Source organism: Echeneis naucrates, chromosome 12 (genome assembly GCF_900963305.1).
Source record: "Echeneis naucrates chromosome 12, fEcheNa1.1, whole genome shotgun sequence".
NCBI lineage: Eukaryota > Metazoa > Chordata > Actinopteri > Carangiformes > Echeneidae > Echeneis > Echeneis naucrates.
Genome location: NC_042522.1, coordinates 3420774 through 3448077, shown reverse-complemented (window position 1 = coordinate 3448077; position 27304 = coordinate 3420774). Strand labels below are relative to the sequence as shown.

Genomic DNA, 27304 nt, shown 5'->3' with positions numbered 1-27304 from the left:
TAGCTGGGTACGTTGTGATGTGCTAAATTCAGTGAGAAATGAGAAATGTCATTAATAAAAAGCTGAAGTATCTGATGTGTAGTGAGCCACAGCAGACAGGCGTGTAGGAGGATCCTCTCCCTGCCCAAGCCACGTCCCCGCCTGCTGGTGGTGAAGACGGAAGTGGTATGAGGACTTCCCTCTGTCTAATTTCTCGTGGATTGAGTTTAATCAAAACACACCAGACATGTCAACTGCCTACAGGAACAGGTGAGATACAGACAAACATCATCACCCATCGTTTATTACAGCATCTAGCATCCAAGCCGCAAAACTGACATTTACTTCAGGTATCTTAGTTAAAAGCGGTTCAGTTAGCCAAACACGAGCTAGCTTCTAGCCTCTAAAACACACACTTCATACTTGCTAATGTGATTTTGCTTGCTTTGGTTGTTGCATGCTGGCGTTTTAGGTGCCATCTATTCCAGCAGCCTAATCGTTTTTGACCGCGTTTGCCTGTTAGCACATCACCTGACACATCATACTTCCTTAAGCCTTAGCTGCCATTCGGCTAACACAAACTGCTGACCGTGTATAACAGATGAAACCAATGTGGATTATTTTAAAAGCAACAGAAGGTAAATGAGCGAACAAGAGTTCAGAAACACATATTCGCCCATTTCGACCATTTTGTCTTTATCAAAGCTTTAACTTATTATTTTTTTCACCCCACAGTGGAAATCTGTTGTTAATTATAAAGAAGGAGAACTGTAGCTATACATATTATTTGAAAGGGTTATTGCGCCTCTACCACCCAGGAGGTGTTGTGTTTAGTGATGGAGTGGTGATTTGTCCTGACTAATGATTTCATAGGAAAATCAATACAATGCTTAACCATGTAAAAATAAAAGTCTTGTCATTAACCTCACAGACCATAGCAAACAAGCACTGTTTTTTAATTATAATGATAATAGTGAATACTTCTTAAATTTACACAGTTGATAAATGGAAAGACTTTTACATGTTGAAACCTCCCTACTGAACATTGTTGGGAGCATACATTCATGCTCTTAATGTTCTTACTAAATGGCTAATGCATCCTCAAGGTTATGCCGGGGTTTTATTTTTGGATTTTAGTTCTGCTTTTCCTTCCATGAAAACACATATTCTAAGAAGGTTAAGTGATTCTAACATTTATAAGGGTCTGATTTTCTTGATAGAGCCCCTCAAAAGGTGTGTGTCAGGGGGAGTATGCCAGATGTGCCAGATGTGTGCTTTTCCCCTTTTTAACCAATGAATTAATAATCAAAAAATTATTTCAAAAAGGGCTGGAGAATGTCAATATTGATGCATGTAGTGATAGAAAAGGTTTCAATGACAGTGATGTGGCTTTTGTTCAAATTCCCATCTTATATCATTTACAGTTTCTGTCACTGACTAACAACCATTACAGGGAGCTGTTGTCAGTTCATTGCATTCAACACAACAGGCTACATAGGTGCTTCATGATGTCACCACAGGCTGTAGTATATTAGGTTCTGATATGGTATGCTAAATGTGTACCAAAATAAAATGTCACTGAACAAGTTTCCACAAGTCAAAATAAAGTCAGTGTGTTGCTAAATGTGATGGAGAGGAGTTGACTAGCTCCAGGAAGGCATCAAGTCTGTCCACCATCTGACGCAGTTCCCGTCCATTGAATATTCTGAGAAGCTGAACATGAGGCACTACAAATGTTTAAGTAAACCTGTCCATAAAACAATATCATCACCCCACATTTGTTTTTGTTGTTGCTCAGAGTTTGGCTTTCTTCTGTATTCTGTAGCAACTCTGACCCCTTTTAGATAGTCATTATCGAGGCTGAACCTCTTTTGTCAAGATCTATTTACACAAGATCAGCTTGTTTTTGGCTCTCTCCTCTGCTCTCAGGGCTCTGGAGCCACAGGTGACAGCTGCAATCCCTCAATGACAGACTGATATTAGTGCAGTGTTAGCAGAGCATTAGACACACACGCACAACTACACATAGACAAAGATGCACACACAATGACTGACACACTGACAAGGGACAGATCTGATTTGTGACCCTCTGACAGACATGTCCACCATCCATGTCTCTCATTTGTTCCAATACGATTTCTTCAGAGAACAGCAGAACTTTATCTTTTATTTACATCGATACTGCACTGCTAGGATAGAGGTTACCTTTTTGCCATATGCTGCCCTGGTTTGAGGGCTTCACCGAGCCAAAAATCAGCTCATTTTCAGCTCTCTGCCTCTGCTCTCAGGGCTTTGTGTGTGTGTGTGTGTGTGTGTGTGTGTGTGTGTGTGTGTGTGCGCGCGCACGCGTGTGTGCGTGCGCGCGTGTGTGTGCGTGCGCGTGTGCACTGTAGGTGCAGATTTCTCTGTACGAGTAGTTCAACTGTGGACACCCACAGACAGAGACACACATTCACAGACAGATACAAATGCACACATGCATTGAGAGGAAACACACTGTTAAAGTCAATGTTGTTTACTTTGTTAATACGTGACTGTGGGAAATAGTTGGCTCTAGGAACACCACGTTCAACACCATATTCCCATGGTGTTGTCCCTGCAGCCCTGCAGGTGCATTCCATGACTTATTGACGCACTGCTTTGGGAGAAATTGATCAATTGACGCAGACACACACAAATAGACATATACAGACACAACTGTACAAAGAAATTCAATGAAAGACAGATACATAGACAGATATAAACACTGACTGACATACACAGACACTGACGCGCGCACACACACACAGATGGGGTTAAAATCAATGTTAATCACATGAAACAGAGGGAACAAACAGACACACACACACAAACACAGAAAGGATTAAAGTCCATGTTGTTTAATTTGGTGATATATTCCAAACACACATACATATACACAGATACACATAGCTAGATGCACACACAGACACTGACTGACATACACACAAAAACAAAATCACTGATGCTCATGCAATACACAGAGACACACATGGGGTTACATTCCATGTTGTTCACTTTTTTCATACACACACAGAAACACGTGCACACATACAGTGGGTACAGACCCCTTTAAAAATGTCATTCTTTGTTATATTGCAGCCATTTGCTAAAATTCAGTTACATTTTTTCCTCATTAATGTAGACAAAGCACCCCCATATTAACAAAAATTTGTCAAATGTCATTGTCTTGTTGGAAGGTGAACCTTCAGCCCAGTCTAAGATCCTGAGCACTCTGGAAAAGGTTTTCATCTGGGATATGTCTTTACTTGGCCGCATTCATCTTTCCTTCAGTTGCAACCAGTTATCCTGTCCCTGCAGCTGAAAAACACCCCCACAGCATGATGCTGCCACCACCATGCTTCACTGTCAGAATTGTATTGGGCAGGTGATGAGCGGTGCCTGGTGTTCTCCACGCATACCGTTTAGAATTAAGTCCAAAAGGTTTAATCTTGGTCTCATCAGACCAGTGAATCTTATTTCTCATAGTCTGAGAGTCCTTCATGTGTTTTTTGGCAAACTCTTTTCGGGCTTTTATGTGTGTTGCACTGATTGGTGGAGGGCTGCAGTGATAGTTGACTTTCTAGAACTTTCTCCCATCTCCCCACTGCATCTCTGGAGCTCAGCCACAGTGATCTTTGGGTTCCTCTTTACCTCTCTCACCAAGACTCTTCTCCTCCTATTAAATCAAATCAAATCAGATTTATTGATATAGCGCCAAATCATAACAAAGTTACATCAAGGCACTTTACATATAGACCAGGTTTAGACCAAACTCTTATAAAGTATTGAAGAAGACCCAACAGATCCCTCAATGAGCAAGCACTTGGCAAAAGTGGCAAGGAAAAACCTCCTTTAAGAGGCAGAAATCTCAGACAGGAGAGATGTGATCTCTTTTCCTAGATTCTGTTAATACTCGTGGAGCAGAATTCTGAATCAACTGAAGAAGGCCTTTCTCAGATTTATTTGGACATCCAGATAGTAATGAGTTACAGTAGTCCAATCTAGATTGCTCAGTTAGGCCAGACAGCCAGCTCTAGGAAGAGTTCTGGTTATCCCAAATGTCTTCCATTGAAGTATTATGGAGCCCACTTTGCTCCCAGGAACCTTAAGTGTAGCAGAAATTCTTTTGTAAGCTTGGCCAGATCTGTCCCTTGCCACAGTTCTGTCTCTGAGCTCTTTGGTAGTTCCTTCAACTTCATGATTCTTATTTGCTCTGACATGCACTGTGAGCTGTAAGGTCTTATATTAATTAAACACAGCTGGACTCCAACGAAGGTGTAGAACCATCTCACAGATGATCAGAAGAAATGGACAACACCAGAGTTAAATACACAAAAATATTTTAGTTAAATATTAGCAAAAATCTCTACATTTCTGTGTTTTTCATTCTTTAATGTCAAAATGGGGTGCTGTGTGCACATTAAAGAGGAAAAAATCAACAAATGATTTTAGCAAATGGCTGCAGTGTAGCAAAAAGTAAAATATTTAAGGGGGTCTGAATACTTTTTGTACCCACTGTAAATATTGAGAATCACAGAATATATTAATGTATTTGTTCACTTTGTTCATACATTACTGTGGGACAGAGATACATATACACACACCAAAACAACTGAGTTTTGGTGAAGCTACATACTTGGCCAACATAAAAGCTTTGGAAAACTGTTACCACACCAGCTAAAACACAGTCTTCATTCATAAAATGTTCACAACTGTCTTCTTAGAAGGCTCCGGTCTGGTTCACAAGAGCCTTGTAGAGAGTGTTTTTACATTTCATCTTCCAGCTTGGTGTGGTGACTTAAACCGTTAATCTAAAAACAAACTCTAAGATTTTTGTCATGCCTAGTAAAATAGATTGTATACCTTTTACGTAAGTTCTTTGAAACAATTTTTACCTGACGGTACAAGTAAGAACATGAGGCGCATTGGGAATGATGACTCTCATCCTCTTTTCAGCCAGTTTCAGCCTCTGAACTCTGCGAGGTGCTCCAGCGTTCCTCTGGCAATCAGAAATATTCATTGGAGATGTCAGAAATTGTTGGAAAACCAAAGAGCATGGGGATTGAAGAAATCTAAAAGTTTACAGTAGATTTCATATTTCCACCAAAGTTGTGGAATGTATGTTTTTATTGTTTTTGCCTAAATGTGTTGAAGCTTAGAAGAAATTGTCTGGGTTTCATTACTTAAAACAGTGTCTTGGGGTTAAATTTGCGTAAAATGCTAAAAACAGAATTCTCAAGTCAAAATCTTTGCTGTAAATGAGGACAGGTCTGGTTGAAGCTCACTTTTTTTTTTTTTTTCCTATTGTAGTTTCCTCCTTGTTTTGGTGCTTATTGCACATGTGTATGTTCCAGAACCGGCTCTGTGGTGATGTTAGGACACCCTGCATACAAAATGGAGGCAGACAGCCTGCAGATTTGTTTCATTTTTAAAATTGATTTTGGGATATTTTAAATTGATTCTGAATCGTGAGAATTGCGATTCTTATATGAATTGATTTTTTTTTTTTTTGGAACAACCCTAGGATTAATACTTAGCTAATTTCACTTTTGTTTATTTTAGCCATTGAAATGTCAATATAAAACGTTTTGGAGGAAACTGCATGCTGAGAAAATCACTGTCAGACAAGACAGATTTGTTTGTAGCCTCTTGCTTTGGAATTTAGTTCATGTCTCTTAACATGTGGTGTACAGTAATTTAGGAGATTTGGGACCCTTGACTGCTTACATGCTTCATCATGTAGGATATCCGATTGTAATTTTTTTTTTTTGTCAGTATAAACTTATCCTTCATTTCTTTTATGTGCCAGCCTTCAATTTCAGATATAGGGCGATAAAATCAATTTTATGAATGAACTCTTATTTGTAGTTTAGGACTTGTTGGAATCATAATAAAATGTTCTGTGTAATGCGTTAGTATAATGCGTGACTTCACCTATGATTAAAAAAAAAGTGCAGTTTTTCACACTGAAAAAGCACTTATGTCAGCTTTCAGGTGAGGAGAGGCAGGTGTGGCCAGGGAGCAAAAGATTTTTTGACTGTATCAGCGTCATGGTGCTCTGATTTTAATATTGACCCTGTAGAATGGACATGCAAAAGAAATGAGTCACTGTGACTTAGACGTAAAAACTGTATTTAACATTGGTTATTCACCGTACCCAGAATAAACATCTGGATAAGTACAACCTACTCACTCAAAGGCTGATACTCCCCTTGGGCTCACATAGTTCCTGTAGAGTGGGCTGAACTTGTCATGATGTAAGTTGCACATGTGCAGCGATGCTCAGCTTGGTCTGCCGTCCGCCGACAGGCATGTATGACAACTCTATTTGGACAAAAATGGAGTCCGACTTAAACACAGTTAGCAAGAAAATGTGAATTAATGTCTTTTGGCATTTTGGCTCTTAACCACAATGGGAAATTTTGTTAAAATCTTCCAAGGGAAAATCAAAACAAAAGTGTTACTTGTTTTGAATAATTTTTTCTTCATCTGTAGTTTGTTTTCAAGACAAAACAGACATCAATTACAATCCTAAATCGTATTTAGTGTTAAAAAAGAAGTTGATGAAGAGATGTCACCCAGCTCTGCTGGGATATGACATTTGGTATGTTTCAGCAACAACTGGAAAATTTTGACTTTCTGACCTTGTCTTGGCTCTGATTTCAGAATACAGGATTTTAAAGTCACCTTGAGTGAAGAAAATATCAACCTGAAGACCCTGAGGGACCTCTGCTTCAATGGTAACTTCAATGGACCCTTCCTCATATGTGTTGTGTTCATGTTTTTGTGATGTGTTTAACCCTGGCTCTCTTATTTCATCATCTCAGGAATTCCATTTGAAGGAGGCATACGAGCTGTCTGCTGGAAAGTGAGTCAGCTGTTTCTTTTAACCTTACGTTTGTAATGTATTTGGTGTAATGTATTAAATTTTTCGTATCCTTTGCCTTTATCCTACTTACCTGTTACAATGATGACACTGCCAGTTTAATACGTTTCAACACAATAATCATTTCCTTCAAAATAAATTAGTCTAAAATGATGGGTGAAATGATAGTCGAAAATTGGGTGAAAAAAATAGTAATTTCTGAAATCTTAATAAGATTTCTATTTCTCGACTTGTACGTGCAGCACTTACAGGCCCTTACCATCGGCTATATTTGGACTGTCAGCAGCAGGTGAATGTGTTTTTCACTTTCATGATCATTGAGCAGTGACAGGACATTAAACTGAAAGCTGAAGACCTATGGCAGGTTGAATATAACAGATTCCATCAACCCCAAACAGTCTTTACAGCTCAGTAGGATAGAGGACATGGGCTGGCTGAGAGGCTTCAGCATCTGCAAGACAACACACCTATATGTGAGGATGGGCAGGAGGGATGGATGAATGTGTTGATGCAATTTACATGGGGCATCACTTTTATGGGCATTGGTAGTTAATTGGTGATGGCCATCAAAATTGACATAGCTATTATTATAAAATATTCATATTAATTGCTGTCTTTAACATGAGAGTAAATTCAGCAATTCAGCCTCATGAAATACTATTAATTTGGATCTCTGATTAATAAAATAACTACAGCCAAGTTACCGTATTACAGTAGAATGATTCAAAGTTCTGCAGAGACATGGTTGGCAATATTCCTTCTTGTGTGAGATACAGAAACTGGACCCCAAATAGCAGGTACAAGAATCAGTAGGTAGTAGGGATGCAACGGTACAGATTTGGGTCATGGTAATGGTACATTTTCAATATCTTAATATAAAACTACTCACTAGAAAAGGCAATATATTGCATGTAAAAATAATTAATCCTTTGTAGATCTCAATCTCTTTCTGGACCTGCTCTGCCATGGAGAGGGTACTGCTTGTGGTCTGAGTTGTATGGATAAGTTCTCAGTCTTCAACCTCAAACAAATGCTACAAGGCTGACATCCTGTGAGCTCCTCTTGGCTGGAAAATACAAACAAGTTTAGTATAGCACAAAAAACAACTATTTATTCTAGACTAGATAGATAGTATATGCTTGAACTTACATGTCTGCCTGCTTGGGCCTCCTCCACCTCATCATCATCACCCTCACCTTCACCTTTTACTTCTGACTCACTCTGATGAGGGTTGTCTATTGGAAGCAGAGTGCCCATAAAACAGCAATACTTAATGACAGAAACTGTAAGATGGGCATGGACATAGTGCATATGAAAAGGATGATAAATTTGTACACTGTCTCTGACTAACATTCAGTAAAATACCTCAGCTGCTGTGACATTGTCAGTCATTGCTTTCTCAACCCTATCTCAAGCTTCTACAACACCAACTCCCAGTCTGCCTTTAAAGTGAGGATCCATCAATGTGGCCTCCTGAAGGAAGTTCTGAATGTCTTGATCCTGTAATGAAAACATGGTTCAGTTTCTAATAGTAAATATGGTGTAGTTTGCCTTCTTTCCTTGTGAACATAGATATTGGCTGCAAATGGATAGCACCTGGTATCGTTTTTCGAGATCTCCCTAGACCTTCTCTTTTATAGCAGCCATAAATAGACTGTCATCATCGGAGGTTGAATAGTGCCTTCACCTTTGTGAGGATGGCTGCATGTGGGGGGCTTGTCACTTGACACGCAGAAGGTTGAGCTGTACAAGACTTTCATGCATTTCATGAATTCCTTTGCCTTTTCGAAATAACTATCTGTGAGCCTTTCTAGTCTATGGAAAATAAACAATAATGTTAAGAACAAAAGTTAAGTTGACATCGTTGAAAGTGACCCTTTTGTCCACTTTGTCACCTGTCCCTCTCCTTTGGCCTTCTTAGCCTTTGATTGAGGCAAGCTGCCTGGATTGCAGAGAACTGCTCCACAAACCGCTCCACCATAAGGTATAGAGAATTCCAGCGAGTCCTCACATCCACGATAACATTATGCTCTGGCAAATCTAAAGCACAGACGTTTGAATTACAATAAACTACTGCTTATATTTAATAGTATTACTTTTCAAGATGTAATTATAAATATATCTATGCTATTTACTGAGGAGTTGCTGCTTCTCTCTCAGAACAGTTTTGCTTATGGTGGAGCGCTTCAGCCACACCACCAGTGCGTGGATCTTTGCACGCCACCTTGTCACAGCTTAGATGCCGTTCCTCTTCTGTGTTGCCAGGTTGAGTGTGTGGGCAAAGCACCCAACTTTTAAAAAGGTCAAGTTTCTCAGGGCAACATCCATGTTGCTTGCTTTGTCTGCTGTGGCAGCAATGACTTTTCCAGTGAACTCCTCAAAAATACTGCAGATTTCCTCTGCTACCACTGGCCCTGTCTTAGATTCATAAACTACTTAATTGCTCAACACTTTCTGCTGGATGCTGCCCTTGTAAATGTCACTGTTAGATAGTGGTCCTGTGCCATGCTGGTCCATCCATCGCAAGTAATTGCAATTTTGCTGACCTGTCGCAGCTGCTTGATGACATTCTGTTTCATAACAGAATACCACACAGGTATAAATGCGTTGGATATGTCATCCTTGGATGGTGGTTGGTATCTATGATTGAGGGCAGTGCTCATCTGCTATATATACATATATATATATATATATATAGTGTACAAGTTAGTCTTGTACACAGAATGTATTCATGGAACAGAGGTGTGGCCTACACACAAACACTCAAATTCTATTTTGATGTCATAGCCCATATTTTCACCTGAAAGATGGCAATTCCCCCGTGAAAAATGGATGAAGCCCCATCACCACAAATTTGATGACTGCCCTGTGGATTTCCTCCACCTTCTCTTTGGGTAGTGCAGTCACTGTGGTAACTTTAAAGATAGAAATAAAAATTTTACTATCAAAATTGTTTAAAACATACCCCTAACTCGTCAGGTTACTACTAGTAGCCTATTCTGTTCAACATTTTGTCTTCACATATTATGACTTTTACTTTGAGTAGAGAAATATCTGACACTGAGCAGAAACATTTAACACACAGTATAGGTCACGAAACAGCAAGCCTATCTTTAGCTAACCCATTTATTGCGTCCCTGTGTAGTTGCAAATTGTGGCTTCTTAACCTCTAGTTAAAACTCAGCAGCCAGGCCGACGCTGGCTTCTGCTGTTGTTGACATGCTCGGCCTCATATCACGTATTTTGTCAAATACAGTGCAATATTCATCTTTTAAATAAATCCCATGCATTGCCAGGTATTTCATTAAATTTGAAGTGTTACTTCCCTTGCATGCTATTATTTTGTTGCATCTGTTGCATGTTGCTGAGCCTGCATCCTTGGCTGTGAAATGCATCCAGACTTTTGAGAATTTTGCCTTTGGCATCTGTATTGATCCTCTCACTATTATTGGTACCCAATCCTAGCATCGAGGTGATGTAGACCCAGTGCAAACTGAGAAGGCTGTGATTGGTTTGCTTGGTAGCAACGCATTTCCGGTTCCGTATTTCCAGATTCCTCTTCCTCTGTTGCGATGTAGATGTTGCAGGATAGGCTTAAACTACAGCGAGATTCTCTCCCTCTCGGTCACCATTGTTCACTGTGACTAGAAAAGTCGGAAGCTACACAAAGAATCAACTTGACACAGCACTAACTTCGGGAGAGGAGAGCAGCCTCCTACCGTTCAGACAGTATATTGCACCGTGACAAAATGGAGTGATGGAGAAGTTTGAAGGGTCCCCGACGGCGTCACGGCAACGGTGTAGGTACAGCATTGAGCTAACACAGGACCATAAAGCTTTAAGTACAATAGCCTTCTGTACATGTCAGGAAAAAAGGCGAGCCTTACCCCCTTCATTCACAGCAGTTCAGCCTGTTTTGTAGAGAGAATTTAATTGGGAACAGAATTGTTTTGTAAAGTTGTAAAAACTGATGTTCATGAATGTTTTCGTTGAGGAAAAATCCTCTCTGAATTATGGAACTGATTAGAATCATTTCTTGTCAAAAAATATGCTTGTATGGACTTTGAAACTTCTGTATACTGTGCGCAATTGTTTCTCTCTCTGCTTAGACGTGGCAGAGAGCAAGGAAAATCACAACCTCAGACGTCTTTGTTTATTACTTTATAGGCTATAGGCTAATTATCCATATCAGATATTATTATATTATTATATATAAGCAACATCCAGTTAGGTCGTGATATAGGCTCACAGGGGCAGACTGGAACAATAATTCAGACCGGCAATTTCTATTTTACCAGTTAACAAATGTTCCAAACCATAAAAAAAACAAACCCTACTTTAGCTCTGAAACAAAGACAGCACAAGTGATTATCCAAGTTCATGTAAATAATTCAGGAACAGATAAAACCCTGTTAGATTTTGACATTTTTCAGTAGACATCGTTTCTTTAAATAACTAAACTAAATGTCTGCTAAAAAAATAAGATTTACAAATGACAAAAAAAATTTATCTGGATCAGAGTTGATTTATTGTACAGATGCTTGAGCATTTCTAAAATGAACCAAAGCAGCATAAATTGACTGCTGTGTTTTAAAGCAGCATGATGCAGACGTTTCACATTCAGAGGTTTGAGGTGGAGTTGCTGGGTTGAGTGGTTTATTTGTCCTGTTGAACATAAGCGCTGTGTGAAGCAATCAGAAAAATATTCATCTTCATTTTATTCATCTGATTTACCGCTTTTTTATACTTTTAGCGGTCCCTCTCTTCATTCACTCTCTAGCTCTCGCGACCAAAACTGCTAATAACAGTGTTCACATTGCCACTCTCCATTAGAGCTAAATTGTGGTCAAACACGGAATTGTCCCAAAATTCTTTGAGCTGTATTTCAGTACTATGCTTGCACCTAGTAGCTAGTTATGATGCACATATCATGCAAAGTGTACCAACTGTACCTTACTTGCTCTTAATCAAAAATAGGCAATGTAGAATATAGAAAGTGTAGTATCTAATAAAATGAACAAAATTTGAACCCACTCATTGAACATGACATTAAGTGTACACTGTGCTTTGCTTGTTGAGTGTCATTTTTCCGATTTCATCGTAGTCTACACTAAATCCAAAATGAACTCACACCGCAGACTTGTAAGAGGGCCTCTCCAAATTTTCTTTTTTCTGAGTCCTGTTCACTTGCCATTTTTTGCTCAAGGTTTGCTCTCAACTCTCTTTTCCAGTATTTGCATGCTGAGCACTGATCGGCTCTGAAGGCAGCATGAAGAGCGTGGCACTGGACCTGTAGAGTGCGGTGTTGCTCTCTCTGCTGTGAGCATGCGCTGTACCAAGTTTTGTGATGGGCTGAAACACAGCAAAATACTGTTGTTTGCCTTTGTGTATTGAACCAAACAGGACATGTTGAATGGTTCAATAAAATATTAAACAATTTTGCATCCCTAGTAGGTAGTGATGAAGCCAAGTTTGTAATGGGCATAGAATGGGACCAAACTCAGGAAAAAGGGTGGCCAATCATGCACTCTTTGGGTAGGCCAGCGGTTGGGTGGGCAGGCACATAAACAGACAGGTAGGTAACCAGGCTTTGAGGCAGGCAGGCAGGCAAACAGCGAGGCAATGGAGGAAGGTGTGCAGGGTGGAGGAGACAGATGGGAATTTAGGAACAGGGAATACACAGGGAAAGGAGAAAGAAAAGGCCTAACACAAATAGGCCAGCGGTTGTGTTTAAGAACACTTAATACAAACTAACAAACACAGGTACTACGCTTGTGAGGGCGTGTACAGACGTGTGTGTGTGTGTGTGTGTCTGTGTGTGAGAGAATGGTTTCATTGTATGTCATTTGGTCACTGTCACACAGACATATAAACAAGATGGCTGCTGGGGCCACATGTCTCATGTGGTCACTGGAATGCTGACGTGACGTAAGCCCGTCAACGGTCTGTATAGCAACATCGCTTCTGCGCTACGTACAAATACAACAACAACAAGATGTAGTATGCCTACATCTGTACCAATCACCTTTGCGTCACAAGCAAAGTTCTTGAACCCTGGACTAGGGGTTGTATTGTATGTATTGTAATGGTACATTTTTATGCAGTAGAGTGTCAGGATACGTGACGTCAACACAGGTAGTGATGTGTATTCTGATTATGTTAGTCAGTCCTGTATTATGTTTGACTTGTGTTAATAAAGTAAAAAAAAAAAAAAAAAACACCTCTTGGCGATATTTATACATAACACTATATGGTGTCAGAAGTCGTCCGAAGTTGGCAAAGTTCCCACCTCCAGAGAATTTCAACTTCTCGCGGCCAGAGCAATGGCCAGAAGGTCGCCAATGATTTCACCGTTACAGAGTAGCAACAAACTTAACAAGGAAGACATAGAAGTACAGGTCTGTACGCTGCTCTATTCACTTGGGAAGGAGGCTGAGCAAGTTTATAAGACTTTCACATTTTCAGAAAAGGATGAGGAAGAGCCGAATGATAATGAGACTCTAATGGAGAACCTGGACAACTGCTTTGTGCCAAAAGTGAATATGATTCACAAGAGAGCCCGTTTCCATCAGCCACTCAACATCCAGGGGAATTGTTGGAGGAATACATCAGAAGCCTGCATGAGCTAGCAGACACCTGCGCATTCACCAATGCCAAAGATGAAAACATCCGTGACAGGTTGGTCATAGGAATATTAGATAAAAGGTTATCAGAAAAGCTACAGCTGATGCCTGACTTGACACTCAATAAAGTGGTGGAGCTAGTGAGACAGTCAGAGAAAGTTAAACAGCATGTCAATGAGCAAGGGGCTAATGCTAAGTGCACAAGTCAGTGAAGTAGCATACAAGCGACCGCCAGGCACAGATAAACCGAGGCGCTTGAACCACCAAGTAACATTACTGATCTGAGGAGGATCCTTGGAATGATCCATTACTTAGGCAGGTATCTACTAAACCAGTCTGAGGTTACCAAACCCCTCAACGACCTAGTAAAAAAATTATGCAACATGGGCTTGGACTGCAACTCAGGAGGAAGCCTTCCAGAAGGTGATATAGCTTGTCACAAAGTCCCTTGTACTATGTTGTTAATAAGCCAACTATTGTAAACGCAAATGCTAGTATTTATGGTTTAGAAGGAGTCCTGTTCCAGAACACTCACAAGTGCTGAACAACATTATACACAGATTGAGAAAGAATGTCTCGCAGCTGTCTGGGCTTGTGAAAAATTTACCAGATATCTCTATGGCTTAGACCTCTTTGCCCTGCAGAGTGATCACAAACCCCTGATTCCCCTAATAAACTACAAAGATCTCGATTCAGTTCCTGTGAGGTGTCAAATGCGCTACAACCCCAAAGCTCTATATGTTCCGGGAAAAATAGCTTATAATAGCAAATACCATTTATACATATCCCCAAGCAGCTGTGACACAAGAAATTGCAGAACTGAAACTGAAATACAAGCCTATGAGGAAGCAGTTCACAAATCATGGTCAGTCTATTCCACTAAACTGGACTTGGTCAAGCAGCAGACCCGAGAGGATGCAGAACTGCAGATGGTCCAACACTATGTGCTGATTGGATGGCCCAATTATGCAGTTAAGGTGCCAGACAAGGTAAAAGCCTACTACACCTCCAGACATTTTCTCACAGTGTCAAGACAGCCTAGTGTTGTATAACAATAGTAGTGCTGCAAAAGATGAAGATTTTGCAACGGATTCATGATGGGCACCAAGGCATTGTAAAGTACAGAGAAAAACTTAAGTGTAGTGCATGGTGGCCCAGAATAAGCAGAGACATTCAGGAAATAGTCTGCACCTGCAAACACTGCCAAGAGTCCAAACCCACTCAGAAAAGAGAACTCTTGATTACTATTCTACTACCTAGTCGCCCATGGGAAAGAATAGCAGCTGACATGTGAACTTAACAAACAAAACTACTTGGTAGTTTTGAACTATTTTTCATTGTACATAGAAATCTTCTCCAGATGGGGCTGCCCAAATGAAGTGATCACGGATAATGGTCCCCAGTCCTCTAGGAGTACGATTTCAGACATATTACCACCTGCCCCCACTGCGCTCAAGCAAATGAAGAAGCAGAAGGGGCCATACAGGTAGCCAAACAGATTCTGAGACAGGCTGATCCCTTTTTAGCACTCATGAGCTACAGATTGACCCCACTACAGGCCACAGGTGTGAGCCCAGCACAGCTCATGCTTGGAAGGCAGATTGGCACCACTCTTCCAACCTTGGAAACCAAGCTACAGCCTGTATGCCGAGATCTCCAGCATGTGAGACTGGTTGATGAGAGAGCAACACAAGGCTACAGATATGCCTGCAATGACAGATATGATGCCAGACCCTTACCAGAACTCCAGCCGGGACAAAGGATGGACAAAGACAGCCACTGTCCTTAAACAGAGTGGCTCACCACAGTCATACTTTGTCCAAACAGGCAGAGGAGTACTTTGAAGAACCTGACAACCTGTCACCTGAGACCCCTCCTCAGTGCTCCAGAGACTTCTGAAAAGTTTGGAGAAGATCACATCGAGTGTGATGGAGAGCAGCACTCACCTGCTCCAACAGCCAATTTACCACCTGATCTACTTCCAGCTACTGTGCCAGTGACTCCGGTACACATGACCTCCAGTGGCAGACTTGTAAAGCCACCAGACATATATGGAGAGTAGGTGAAATAGTTAAATCATAAACTGTGTTAAGTAGCAGAGTTCCGACTGTCACAAAGAGAGAAACTAAGAGACTGTTCTGTTAAACAAAAGAAAGAAGAAGAAAAAAATGCAGAAATTGCTCTTTTGTCACATTATAATGGTCATGTTGAAACAAAAAACACCTACTGCATGTAGATGTGTTGATGGGAATTCTTTTTTTCAAGGGATTTGTTGTTATCATCAGTCATCAGTCATGGTAATTCATGCACATGAAAGTACTGTAAAGTTCAATTTGTACACATCTTAAAAGACTCAAAGGATGATGTATCATAGTGGTACTATTTTACGCAGGAGAGTATCTGGATACATGACGCCAACACAGTTAGTGATGTGTATTCTGATTACGCTGCAGCTAGTCCATGTGCAGTCCAGTTGGTCAGTCCTGTGTAATGTTTGACTCGTGTCAATGAAGTCAACAGAAGACAGACACCGCATGCTAAGGATATTTATACACTACACTTAGAACTAGAATGGTTCTATGTTCCTGCGGTGCAAACACAGGATTGTTGGTACTTTCTCCAACAATTCTAAGAACTATGGAAAAGTTCCTTCGGTGCGAATGTGCCTATTGTGGGGCCAAGTTCAAAGTTTCCTCCTTTGTCTGTGGAACAAAGAAGTATGTTTTCTTGTCCCTTTCTTAGTGGGCTGTGGCCCAACAGATGGCTGGTCGAACAAATGGTTTGATAGATTTATGGATGGGTGGATGGGTAGAAAGTTTAATGATGAATAGGGATGGATAGATAATTTGAATGCTAATACATGGATGACAGCTTGACATGGATTAATGGTTTGATGATGGTGGCTGGATGGTTTGATGGATTGATAGATAATCTTCTTTTTGAATGAGGATCCATGTCCAAGGAAATACAGACATTAGGAAAGAAGGAGAGGAAGAGAAAGAGCCTGGACTCAAAAAGCTGCAATATGAACATCATATAGGATTCTACTGGATGTGCACTGAAGGTGAAGGCTGGAGGGAGACTCATTCCAGACAGGACACTGAAGAACATGGGGAGTAAAGCTGACAGGTATGAACATTCCCGCACACAGACAAAATTGTGGAAGTCGGCAGGAGACCTTAAAGTCTGATCTGACCTGGACAGAGAACCTCTCTAGCAAAAACACGAATGAAATCCAGGAAATGTAACCATGAACAGCCATTTGGCTTTCCTCAGTCTCAGGAGCCAGTTGAAGACTGTGAGTACTGTAGCAACGACTCTGACTAGGATGGATGCGTTTTTATTGCTGATAATGTTATCTAAGATAGGTTTTGCATGTGTTTTGTAGATCATTTTCATTACAGTTTAAACAATTTAATATACACATCATGCAATATTTGGTGTAATTTTCCATTGCTCTCCAAAATTGGAAATCAAACAATGGAAAGTTGGGTCCTTGCTGTGGTGTCTGAGTTGGTTGAGTAGCTTATTGTTTGTCTTATTTTAAGACAGTGACAGTAGGGATGTTGGTTGTTTTTTAATTTGCTCAGATTTTTGGGCAGGGCATTTGAATTAATTTGGTCATTTAGATGGTGAGACTTTGATGAAGATTTGCACTTTGATCTGAATTTCTATATGCTGTGATTAGTTGAGTTAGTTTAAGCTGTTTTTTTTTTTGTTGTTTTTTATTTTTACTTAAACTTTTATTAGGGTTGTATTTCTACATTTCATGTCACAGAACTCATGGAGCATTTTTCATGTTCAATCTAAGTTGTTATGACCTTTTTGCAGTATAAGCAATATGTGTCGACCAGCTCATTTAAAGCATTCGCCAACCATAGCTATCAAAGCAGTCGCAGAATTACTGTGAAGTAAAGTAATTGGTTTATGTTGTGCTTGTTTCTCCCTCTCTACAGATTCTTTTGAATTATCTCCCTTTGGATCAGACATTATGGGAGTCCTCTCTAAAGAAACAGAGGTCAGTGGAACATTTTACTGATCAACTGTTCTGGTGTTCACAGGTTAGAAACAGCACTGTCATTGTGAGTTTACAGCATGGTGAGCACAAAAACACTCCTGATATATTGAATGTTGCAGTTGAGTGTTATTAATCCTGGATGTTAGTCAAGTTTTTTTAGGGCTTGTTTTTATCATTCCATGTTTTACCAGGGTAAAGCCAATAGCCTACAATAGAAGCCAGATGTTCAAGGTGTCAAATGGTTTTGACTTGAAAAAAGTTTTTTAAATATATATATATATATATATATATATATTTTTTTTTTTTTTTTTTTTTTTTTCCCTTAGCCCCCATGTGTTTTACATGCTAATTGATTCACGCTAATCCACTTTCTATGAGCATTAGAGACGTAAACCATGTGGAAACATCAGCTGTCGCAGCTCAAACAAGATAACATTACAATCCCGCTTCCTAGAGGGGTAGGAGAATGACTTGAAAAAGTGGCCTTATATAACTTACATTAGCATTTTTAGCTACGTCCTGAACTCTTTCGCTTCGGACAGTGAGGCAATGAATAATAAGGTTTGTCACATTTTGCTGAAAGAGATGGGACACAAACTTGTTTACCTTAAGGTAGACGTAGAGCCCAGCCAAAGCCTTAAAGTCCCTTATCACCAAGCCTGGCTTTTAGTTTCAGCATCAGGTGAAATACAAAAACCAGAGTGTACATGTATTGCAGGCCAAGGCAGATCAGCCAGCCTTTTAAGGTAAATGTTGATTGTTCTGGTCGTTTTAATAATAATTTTCATAGCATTCAATGATGTATGATGCTTTTGTAAAGAAGTTATATGTAATGTATATATCTTTCATTGATCATTTTCATTTCAATTCAGGTTGACAATGTAGTCAGACAGAGAAAGACAGGGATATCATGCACTGATGTACAGAGAAAGTGGAATGCAGGCACAAGTAATAATTCTGAGCTGAAAAGGCTGAAGCACATACATTTTAAATGCCATAAAGCACACCACATTCATGAAGGCTCATCAGCATCCGACCACAGTGTTTGGGCATCACAGGATGACTTCGGCTCTGCACACAGCTCCTCGCCCTGATCCATCTAATCTTGCTAATATGAGGGTAGCAATACATGATACATTAGGGTTTTTTACTACACCCACCCCATTAAACATCCATGAACCACACTACTTCCCACCTATAACCACATCACCAATGCACTCCAGAAACCAAGGGATAACCTGGTACATAATAACAGCTACAATATAAAATTCAGATTAAGATTAAAATAGGCTACTGCATTGTTGAACATTTTTCTTATGTCTGAACTGAAATTATGACATTTTAAAACTGACCGGCAGTCCAAACACGTTACATTTTAACTGTTCAGAAAAGGGTAAAAGATGTTATTGCCTGACTAATACTGCAGTGCTCTGTCCTCCATACATATGAAATTGTACCTGTTGTTTTCGTGACACTGCTGTCAATCCTCTTTTAAAACCATTGTTTCTTCTCCAATAGTCTGTCATATCCCAATCACAAAGTAGAATGCCGGTGTTCCTCCATGGGCTTTCTGTCAACAAAGTGAAAAGAGCACACATATAATGTTTTAGGCGGTCTTTTAAATTTAAGGTTTTCAGCCATATCTTTCAGGTTTCATCATCTGTGGGTAGGCGGTGGAGACTGTACAGATTCTCAACATTCTCTCTTAGACTGGGATGCACGTTCAAAACATTGCTCTTGTAGCCACAAATTCAACTTCGTTTGGTTGTTAGTACAACTGTGAACAACGCAACATGGTCCCGTGAGATGCACAAGTTCATTTTTAAATGCTATGGAGCTGATCACAGGAAGTAGAACAGCAAACTTTCAAAACCTCTACAGGAAACAACAACTGCTAGCAAAGAAATGGCTCACTGCTACTTCCAGTGTCTCACAGGAAGTTGCACCCATAATTGTTTCTACATCAGCGCCCCCAGGTGGATAGCAGGATATTGTACGATTAATGGGGGCAGCACGGTGGCGTAGTGCCCTGTCGCCCCACAATAAGAATGTTGTGGGTTCCGTTCCCAGGGTGGGGCCTTTCTGTGTGGAGTTTGCATGCTCTCCCCGTGTCTGTGTGGGTTTCCTCCCACGCAGACACAGGGAGAGCATGCAAACTGACTCCCACTTAAACATCCATGTCTAAGTGACTCTAAATTGTCTGTAGGTCTAAGTGTGAGTATGAGTGGTTGTTCGTCTCTGTGTGTCGCTGCATGTTGGCTATGTGATGGACTGGTCACCTCAGGTGACCTGTCCAGGGTGTACCCAGGCCTTGGGATTGGCTCCAGCACCCTGGAAACAGAAAAGCAGTAGAAGATGGATGGATATGGTACAATATTGCAATAGTGGAGTAAGGTGCAAATGTCCATGAGGTTGTCAGCTGGCTTATGGGGAGATCTGGGGGACAGATCTGGGGGAACACTTTTTTGTCTGGTGGTTTTGGCAAACAGTACTCTGTAAGCGTCTACCAGAGGGAAGCAGTCTGAACAGTTTGTGTCCAGGGCGTGAGGGGTCTGCAGCAGTGATACCTGCCCAGTTCCTGACTCTGGACCTGTAGAGGCCCTGGATGGAGGGAAGGTTGACCCTAATGATCTTCTCTGCAGACCCTATTGTCCGTTGCAGTCTGTTCCTGTCTGTTCCTGCTTGGTGGCCAATCCAAACCAGATGGGGATGGAAGTGCAAAGAACAGACTGGATGATGTCAGTGTAGAAGATGACCAGAGGCAGGTTGAACGTTCTGAGCGGACTTCAGGTCCCAGGAGGTTGTAGTTCCCAGGAACTTGAATGAGTCCACACTAGACACTGTTTCGTTGAGGATTGTGAGCAAGGTAGGGTGGGTGGGTTCCTCCTGAAATCCACTGTCATCTCCACAGGCTTGAGTGGATTAACCTCCAGGTGGTTCACACCATTTAACCAGTTGGCGACCAGTTGGTCCACCTTGTGTCTATACACATCACCGTCCTGGATCAAATCAAATCAAATCAAATCAGATTTATTTGTATAGCGCCAAATCATAACAAAGTTACATCAAGGCACTTTACATATAGAGCAGGTCTAGACCAAACTCTTTATAAATTTATTTAAAGAGACCCAACAGATCCCCCGATGAGCAAGCACTTGGCAACAGTGGCAAGGAAAAACTTCCTTTAAGAGGCAGAAACCTCGAGCAGAACCAGGCTCAGGGGGGGCGGCCATCTGCCTCGACCGGTTGGGTTGAGAGAGAGAGAGAGAGAGAGAGAGAGAGAGAGAGACAGGCAGGCAGGCAGGCATTGGAGGGGGGGGGTGTAGGCAGGAACATGTTGTTGCATGAAGTTCATGGAGTTGAACTGTAATACAGAATTCATGCTATATGGGACCAGCAGGTGTTGCAGGAACATGGGATGGAGATGAGTCACCACCTGCAGGATGAGGACAGGGAGAGAGAGGAGAGGAACTGGATGAGGCCATTGTGTCTTCTGCAAACTTTAGAATTTTCACAGACGGGTCATCTGAGGTGCATTTGTGAGTGTAGAGGGAGAAGAACAGTTGGGAAAGAACACAACCCTGGGGGGCACCAGTGCTGATGGTGTGGTTGTTGGAGAAGATGCTTCCTAGCTTTACCTGCTGTCTAATGTCAGTGACAAAGTTGGAAATCGACTGTCGGGTCGAGGCTGGCATGGTGAGCTGGATGAGTTTATCTTTGAGGATTTCTGGGATGATCGTGTTGAACGCTGAGCTGAAGTCCAAACACAGGATCCGTGCATGTCTCTTTGGAGTCAAGGTGTTGGAGGATGAAGTGCAGTCCCATGTTGACTGCATCTTCCACCGACCTGTTTGCCCGGTAGGGGCAAAGGTTCTCAGGCAGGAAGGGGACATGTTGTCGGGTCCTCGAGCCTTCCTGGTCTTCTGCCTTCTGATAGAGCTGAAACACATCCTTTTCACAGATCCTCGGTGCAGGTGGAGGGTCTGAGTGGAGGGGGAAGGGTTTCTTTCTCTTTGTGAGCACTTAGAATAGACCATTTTACTGTTCCTTGCTATGCCAAATGGGCACCAAGCGTGTCAACAATATTAAGGAAAAAGCATGGCAGAGAATATTTATCATAATTTGGGTTTTACTTGGCCTATCAACACAATTTTAAAACTGGTATATAGTTTGGACTCCATGCATCCAATACACATTCAATTGGACACTCAGTGAGGTTACATCTTACCACTATTTTATCATCTTAAGTCAGTCTTATGATTTGGACACACCGGTGTGTCTCTCGACTCCAAGGAGTTAAATCATACTATTGCGCAAGTATATTTCATCTGGTCTTTGTGGTTAAAGGGATGCCAATACACAGATTGCAGTGAGAAGAGCTGAATGTGGTCTTTAATGAACTGAAATCAGAATGACTGTCTGATTATCTCACAGGGATGTGTACTGCCAATTCCTAAAAGAATTGATCATCCAGCCTGGCATCACCAAAGCCGACCTGGGCCAGTCCAGAGAAGATGTGACCATGGAGGACCATGTGAGTGACATCTCTTTGTTGTGCTGTTAACTTAGATGAGGTGGCAGTGTTCATTGAAAGGTCCCACTGCTGCAGTGACATGCCTGTAGTCTGATTGAGCAAAATCTCTGTAGGTTGTGACTGTACTTCTTCTACTTCTACTTCTACTTCTACTTCTGTACTTCTGTGATGTAGATCCAACTGTTCAGTTTAGAGTTTGTATAAATGTTTAACTGTTCCTGCTGGGTGTGCCTTGCACAAGAGCTACCATTAAATTATTTTAATCTGTGCAGCTCAATCTGGAACAGCCTGCCAGAGGTTGTTCCTGCAGAAAGCTCTTCAGCCCTATAATTTAAGATTCATTTTTAATCTCCCCGTTGTGTCTCAATGTTCTGTTCTGACAATTTCATTTCATGCATATCTGTTCACTTAGCAAGCTCTTTAAAAGCATTAGTGATAATGCAAGCAGAAACCCTCTCTCTGTTCTCTTTAAATCTTTTCAGCCTCTCAACCCGAACCCAGATAGCAGGTGGAACACCTATTTCAAAGACAATGAAATTCTTCTGCAGATTGACAAGGATGTGAGGTATGACCACGAATCCCTCCTTCTGCCATAGAAAGGAAGAAATACAAGTCTCCAAGCTTTTCAAGGTCCTAGGTAGAAAAACAAGTATGATGTTTCCAGGCGGCTATACCCAGACATGGCGTTCTTCCAGCGTCCCACTGAGTACCCTTGCCAGCTCATTCTAGACCCTCAAAATGACTATGAGACGCTGCGTCGACGGATTGAACAAACCACCCTGAAGGCTCAAACTGTGAATCGCAACCGCAGTGGCGTGACCAACGTAAGTGTGTGCTGATTTCATTATATTTATAGGATTGTGTTGTCTGGAATGTCCTCACCTGCCCTCCAGGAAAAGCATTAATTAAGGTGGACATTAATTTAGGACAACTGCCAGACTTTTTTTTCCCCCCTTCCTGTTCTCGTTACCCCCTTGGACAGAGGGAGATACCCAGTTTAGCCATTGGCTACTTAAGAATAAATTGATACACATCCGCTGGACTGGGGCAGGTTAGACAAATCAGTGACTGCAAGGAGAGCTAAAACTAGTTATTAGTAACCAGTACGAAGTGATGCTTTTTCATGCTCAGTGGTGCCAGGAGGGGCCACGGCAACCTTGATAAATTTGCTGGCCCCCCCACTGCATGCATTTCAAAAAATGCAATCAGCAAGGTGCTCTTACCTTCATTCACACATAGCACGGCCACGCCCCCTGGCAACAGGCTTTCAGAAAGCAGCAGCTCAGTACAGTAACATTAATATCAAACAAGAAACAACAGTCGTTGGTCAGGAGTGAAGAAAGAGGACTACCAGTGAGTGAGTAAGCCTTAACTTCTAAACAAGTGGAAAGTGTATAGAATCAGTAAACTTTAGCAGCTGGAGTGATGTGTTTTTAAGTGCTGAATTTAATTACCTTGCGAACGTTGGCTTGAGCTATTTGCTATTTAATGGGGTCTTTGAGATGATAAATCCAATTACTTAGTTAACGTTAGCTGGCACAACATGCTATTTACTTTTTGACATGATAAATTCTGTTGCTTAGCAAACATTAGCTGGCGATATATGCTATTTAACTTGCTTTTTGGCATGATAAAGGCTGGCGCTAACGTTATATGTTATATTTATCCTGAAATTCAGAATGGCCACCCCATGATTTTCAGTAGGCCCATCTGGGCCCCTCTATGAAAAATATCTAGAGGCGCTACTGCTCCTGCTCTGTCTGAAAAGGTGGCTTGGCTCATGGCAGAAACTTAACTGTTTCCTGACTAATTTCTGTTTTCAATGGCAGTCCAGGTTTCTACGTTTAAATCTCTGTCCAATTGACAGGAACTTCCTTCGAAATCTTAGTATCTTTCCAACAGATCAGAAACCACCAGGCTCCTGACAAGAAATGAGTATTCTCTTTCACCAGGAAAGAATCTTCTTACGTTTCTAGGGATTTAACTTTTGTTTTGAATTTAAACTGCATCGCTGCCTTGTCTACATTGTTTGGAAAAGGTGGTCACTTCCTGCTCTGTTTACAGGTCAGTTCCCCAGGAAAGGCCTTAAATCTATATCCATCTAATGAATATGAGGTGCTGCCAAATGGTAGTGAAGCACACTGGGAGGTGGTGGAGCGCATCCTCTTCATCTATGCCAAACTCAACCCAGGGATTGCCTATGTACAGGGTATGAATGAGATTGTTGGGCCAATTTACTACACATTTGCCACAGACCCCAACAGTCAATGGAAAGGTGAGTGACAACTGAGCTGGATCTAAACATTCCCCGTGTTTTAAAGGACAAATACAATTTCCTGTCTGATTCTGCTTCAAATGCAGAGCATGCTGAAGCTGACACCTTCTTCTGCTTCACCAACCTGATGTCAGAAAACAGAGACAACTTCATCAAAAGCCTGGATGACTCCCAGTGTGGCATCACCTACAAAATGGAGAGTGTATACTCTATGCTCAAAGATAAAGACCTGGAGCTCTATCTAAAGCTGGTGAGGTTGAGGCTGCAGGCCCACTTTCTCATTATCTCTTCTTTTATAGACGTTTCAATATTAACTGCCTTTAGTGTGAGAAAGCTAAGATAATGCTATCGGCCGTGTTCTTACTTTTCCAGTCTTTAATGCAGAGCTACTGATCACATCACACTAGTTTTCACACTGATGTTAATGTCAGTTCGTGGCATAAGCTTGCAATGATTTCTTTGGTTGTTGATTTGTTTATTCACAGAGATATGTTCACATCCCTTCTCTCTTGACAACCTAAGGTGAATCTTTACATTTGCAAATCATGTAGTAAGTCAGTCTTAAGAAGGGAAGGAAGGAGGAAGAGAGCTTAAGGGTGAGAAAGTTGTAATCGATCACGTCCGTCTAAAAAGAAAAAAAAAACAAACAAAAAAAACGAACACACTCAAGTGCACCATGTGCAATTTTCAGTTGGTGTGCTTCGTTCACTGTAAAGAGGAGCTCATTTCCCCTTCTGTGTGTTTATTCCTGCTTTCAACCAAACTCTGATGTTGTCAGCCCCTAAAACGGAGACTTGCTGAGATGCTGCAGGATGTTTTTGGAAAACTTCTGGATTGTGTGTAGGTCTGGACAGAAATTGAGACCTTTGGGGAAAAAATTACTGTTATTTTCACACAGAAGGCCCAAGGTGACTCAGGTGGGGTTGTTCGTATGAAACCACATGGATTTTGATCTTCCCAGATCAGATTTGGGTGACTTTCATGTGTGGTTCTAAATCGGATACAGTTCAGATTTTTTTTAAATGGGTTAGTCCTTGAGGCACTGCCTGAACAGCCATGCAACCTGTATTGGAAATTTGATGTGACTTTTTACGCCAGTCATAGTCGACCATCAAGTAATTGTAATTGTGCACAATAAGGACTGAAAAAGCAAAACCATGGCAGACAGTGGCAAGTGAGGTGGTCACTGGAGGGACAACGAATTAGATCTTATGAAATGAAATTAAAATGTTCACATCTGTGTCCTTTTTGACTTTTATCCCAGAATTCTCATTTAGTTCTTTACAGTGTACTGTGTCACATCGCAGCCATGACCAGTTCGCATTGGAGTGTGAACGTAGTCTATCTTGTCATGGAGCCCTCAGTCTTATCTGCCTTTGTCTTTGTAGCAGCTGCTTCCTGTTTTCACTGACTTGAACATGCTCAGTGTAGGTGGGTGGTTATTAACTGGATGAGTTAGGCACACATTTAACCTCACACCGAGCAGGTTCAGGGTCAGTCTTCAGCAGAGGAGACACACACTTCCACACAGCAGCTGGTAAGTTTGCTGTGAGTCTGGTCAACTGCTCAGATGGTGCTGATATCAGGATATTAAACTGCTGGTCTGACACTATTAACTAACTGGTTAACATCTTAATACACACATGAACTGGGTCAATGAAACAAAGAGCTTCCTGATCTCAGTCTGCATTTTGGTTAAGTCTTCACATAATATTCAAATGTCTAGTCTGCACATGAGTAACATCCTCTGTGCATTCTGCAGTGATGTAAGCTTCCCTAATTTTTTCTGCTATATTTTTTTTCCCACAGGAAGAGCAAAACATCAAGCCCCAGTATTTCACCTTCCGCTGGCTGACCCTGTTGTTATCTCAGGAGTTCCTCTTGCCAGATGTCATTCGCATCTGGGACACCCTGTTTTCTGATGAGGGCCGGTTCAATTTCCTTATCCTGGTCTGCTGTGCTATGCTGATGTGAGTTTTTGACACTGCACCCTCCTACAGCAGTGACACCTCTGACTCTGAATCCATGTAGAGAGGCAAGACATGCAGGGTTTTAGAGAGGGGGAATGGTATGCATGAGGGAGTTTTATATTTATATGCTCATATTATATACATCCTAACCACTGGACTATGGGGTCACCCCAATCACAGTTTCTTCTTTGTCTGTTCACAGACTGATCAGAGAGAATTTACTCGCTGGTGACTTCACAGTGAACATGAGATTTTTGCAGGTAAAGCCTATTATTAATACAGTAATACACTTGTGGTAACGCAGCTAATGTAAATTTATAGACTAATTTATCCCTCTGATTAGGATTACCCAATCTCAGATGTTCACACCATCCTGACGAAGGCCAAAGAGTTGCAGGATAACTCCTAACTTGTTCCCCTCTCCTCCGCCTCCTACCCTCAGATGTGGTAGGTAAAGGTCAAACATTAGAAACATTGTCATGTCTAACATGGTGTGGAGGACTGCAGAAGAACCTGGACAGGCATGCTGGGGAAACTGGCACTCTGCTTGAACTGGATGTGTGATTGGTTATTGGGGGATGCTGTAAAAAACTGGAGGACATACTGATACCAGTGCTTCCTCAGTTAACTGGAGGGGCCGGCTGTCTCCAGTTCGTTATCGGGAAAGGCTGCCTCAGTCGTCTCTCCTGGGAAATGCGCTGTGCTCTAACACACTGAACCTCTGAGGGAGCTACATTAAACTTCCACTGCCAATGTTACTCTGTTGTGAAGACCTGGAGCTGAAAATTTGACTTAAATCCCACTGCAACCATGTGTGAAGTCAGGCAGAGCATTAAACTGCAGTCAGTGAAAACATGGATTGGTTTGTGGGATTTTCTGTGAGTTAAACCATAAATTCTTGAGCAGCTGTCCTAAATGTAGATAAACATTATTTGATTTTGAAACAATCAGCAGAACCTGGATCTTTTCATAATAAACTTGATTCATTGAGCCCTTTC

The 27304-nt window shown here is 41.3% G+C and overlaps 1 protein-coding gene across 1 annotated transcript; it reads left to right on the top strand.

The window, feature by feature from the left end:
• Positions 1-144: 144 nt before the first annotated feature.
• LOC115052030 (TBC1 domain family member 13-like) lies at positions 145-27304 on the top strand. Its single transcript, XM_029515910.1, has 12 exons — positions 145-249; positions 6667-6740; positions 6828-6868; positions 17466-17527; positions 21962-22061; positions 22544-22626; positions 22726-22885; positions 24126-24336; positions 24423-24586; positions 26146-26306; positions 26509-26566; positions 26650-27304. The coding sequence occupies exons 1-12, from the start codon at positions 227-229 to the stop codon at positions 26713-26715; spliced, it is 1203 nt and encodes a 400-aa protein (XP_029371770.1). The 5' UTR covers positions 145-226; the 3' UTR covers positions 26716-27304.

Excerpts from the sequence above, each read along its gene's own strand:
- LOC115052030 (XM_029515910.1), top strand. The coding sequence starts at position 227 with ATGTCAACTGCCTACAGGAACAG. Across the intron at positions 250-6,666 it reads TCAACTGCCTACAGGAACAG|AATACAGGATTTTAAAGTCA; the intron begins GTGAGATACAGA and ends CTCTGATTTCAG. Across the intron at positions 24,337-24,422 it reads CCCCAACAGTCAATGGAAAG|AGCATGCTGAAGCTGACACC; the intron begins GTGAGTGACAAC and ends CTTCAAATGCAG.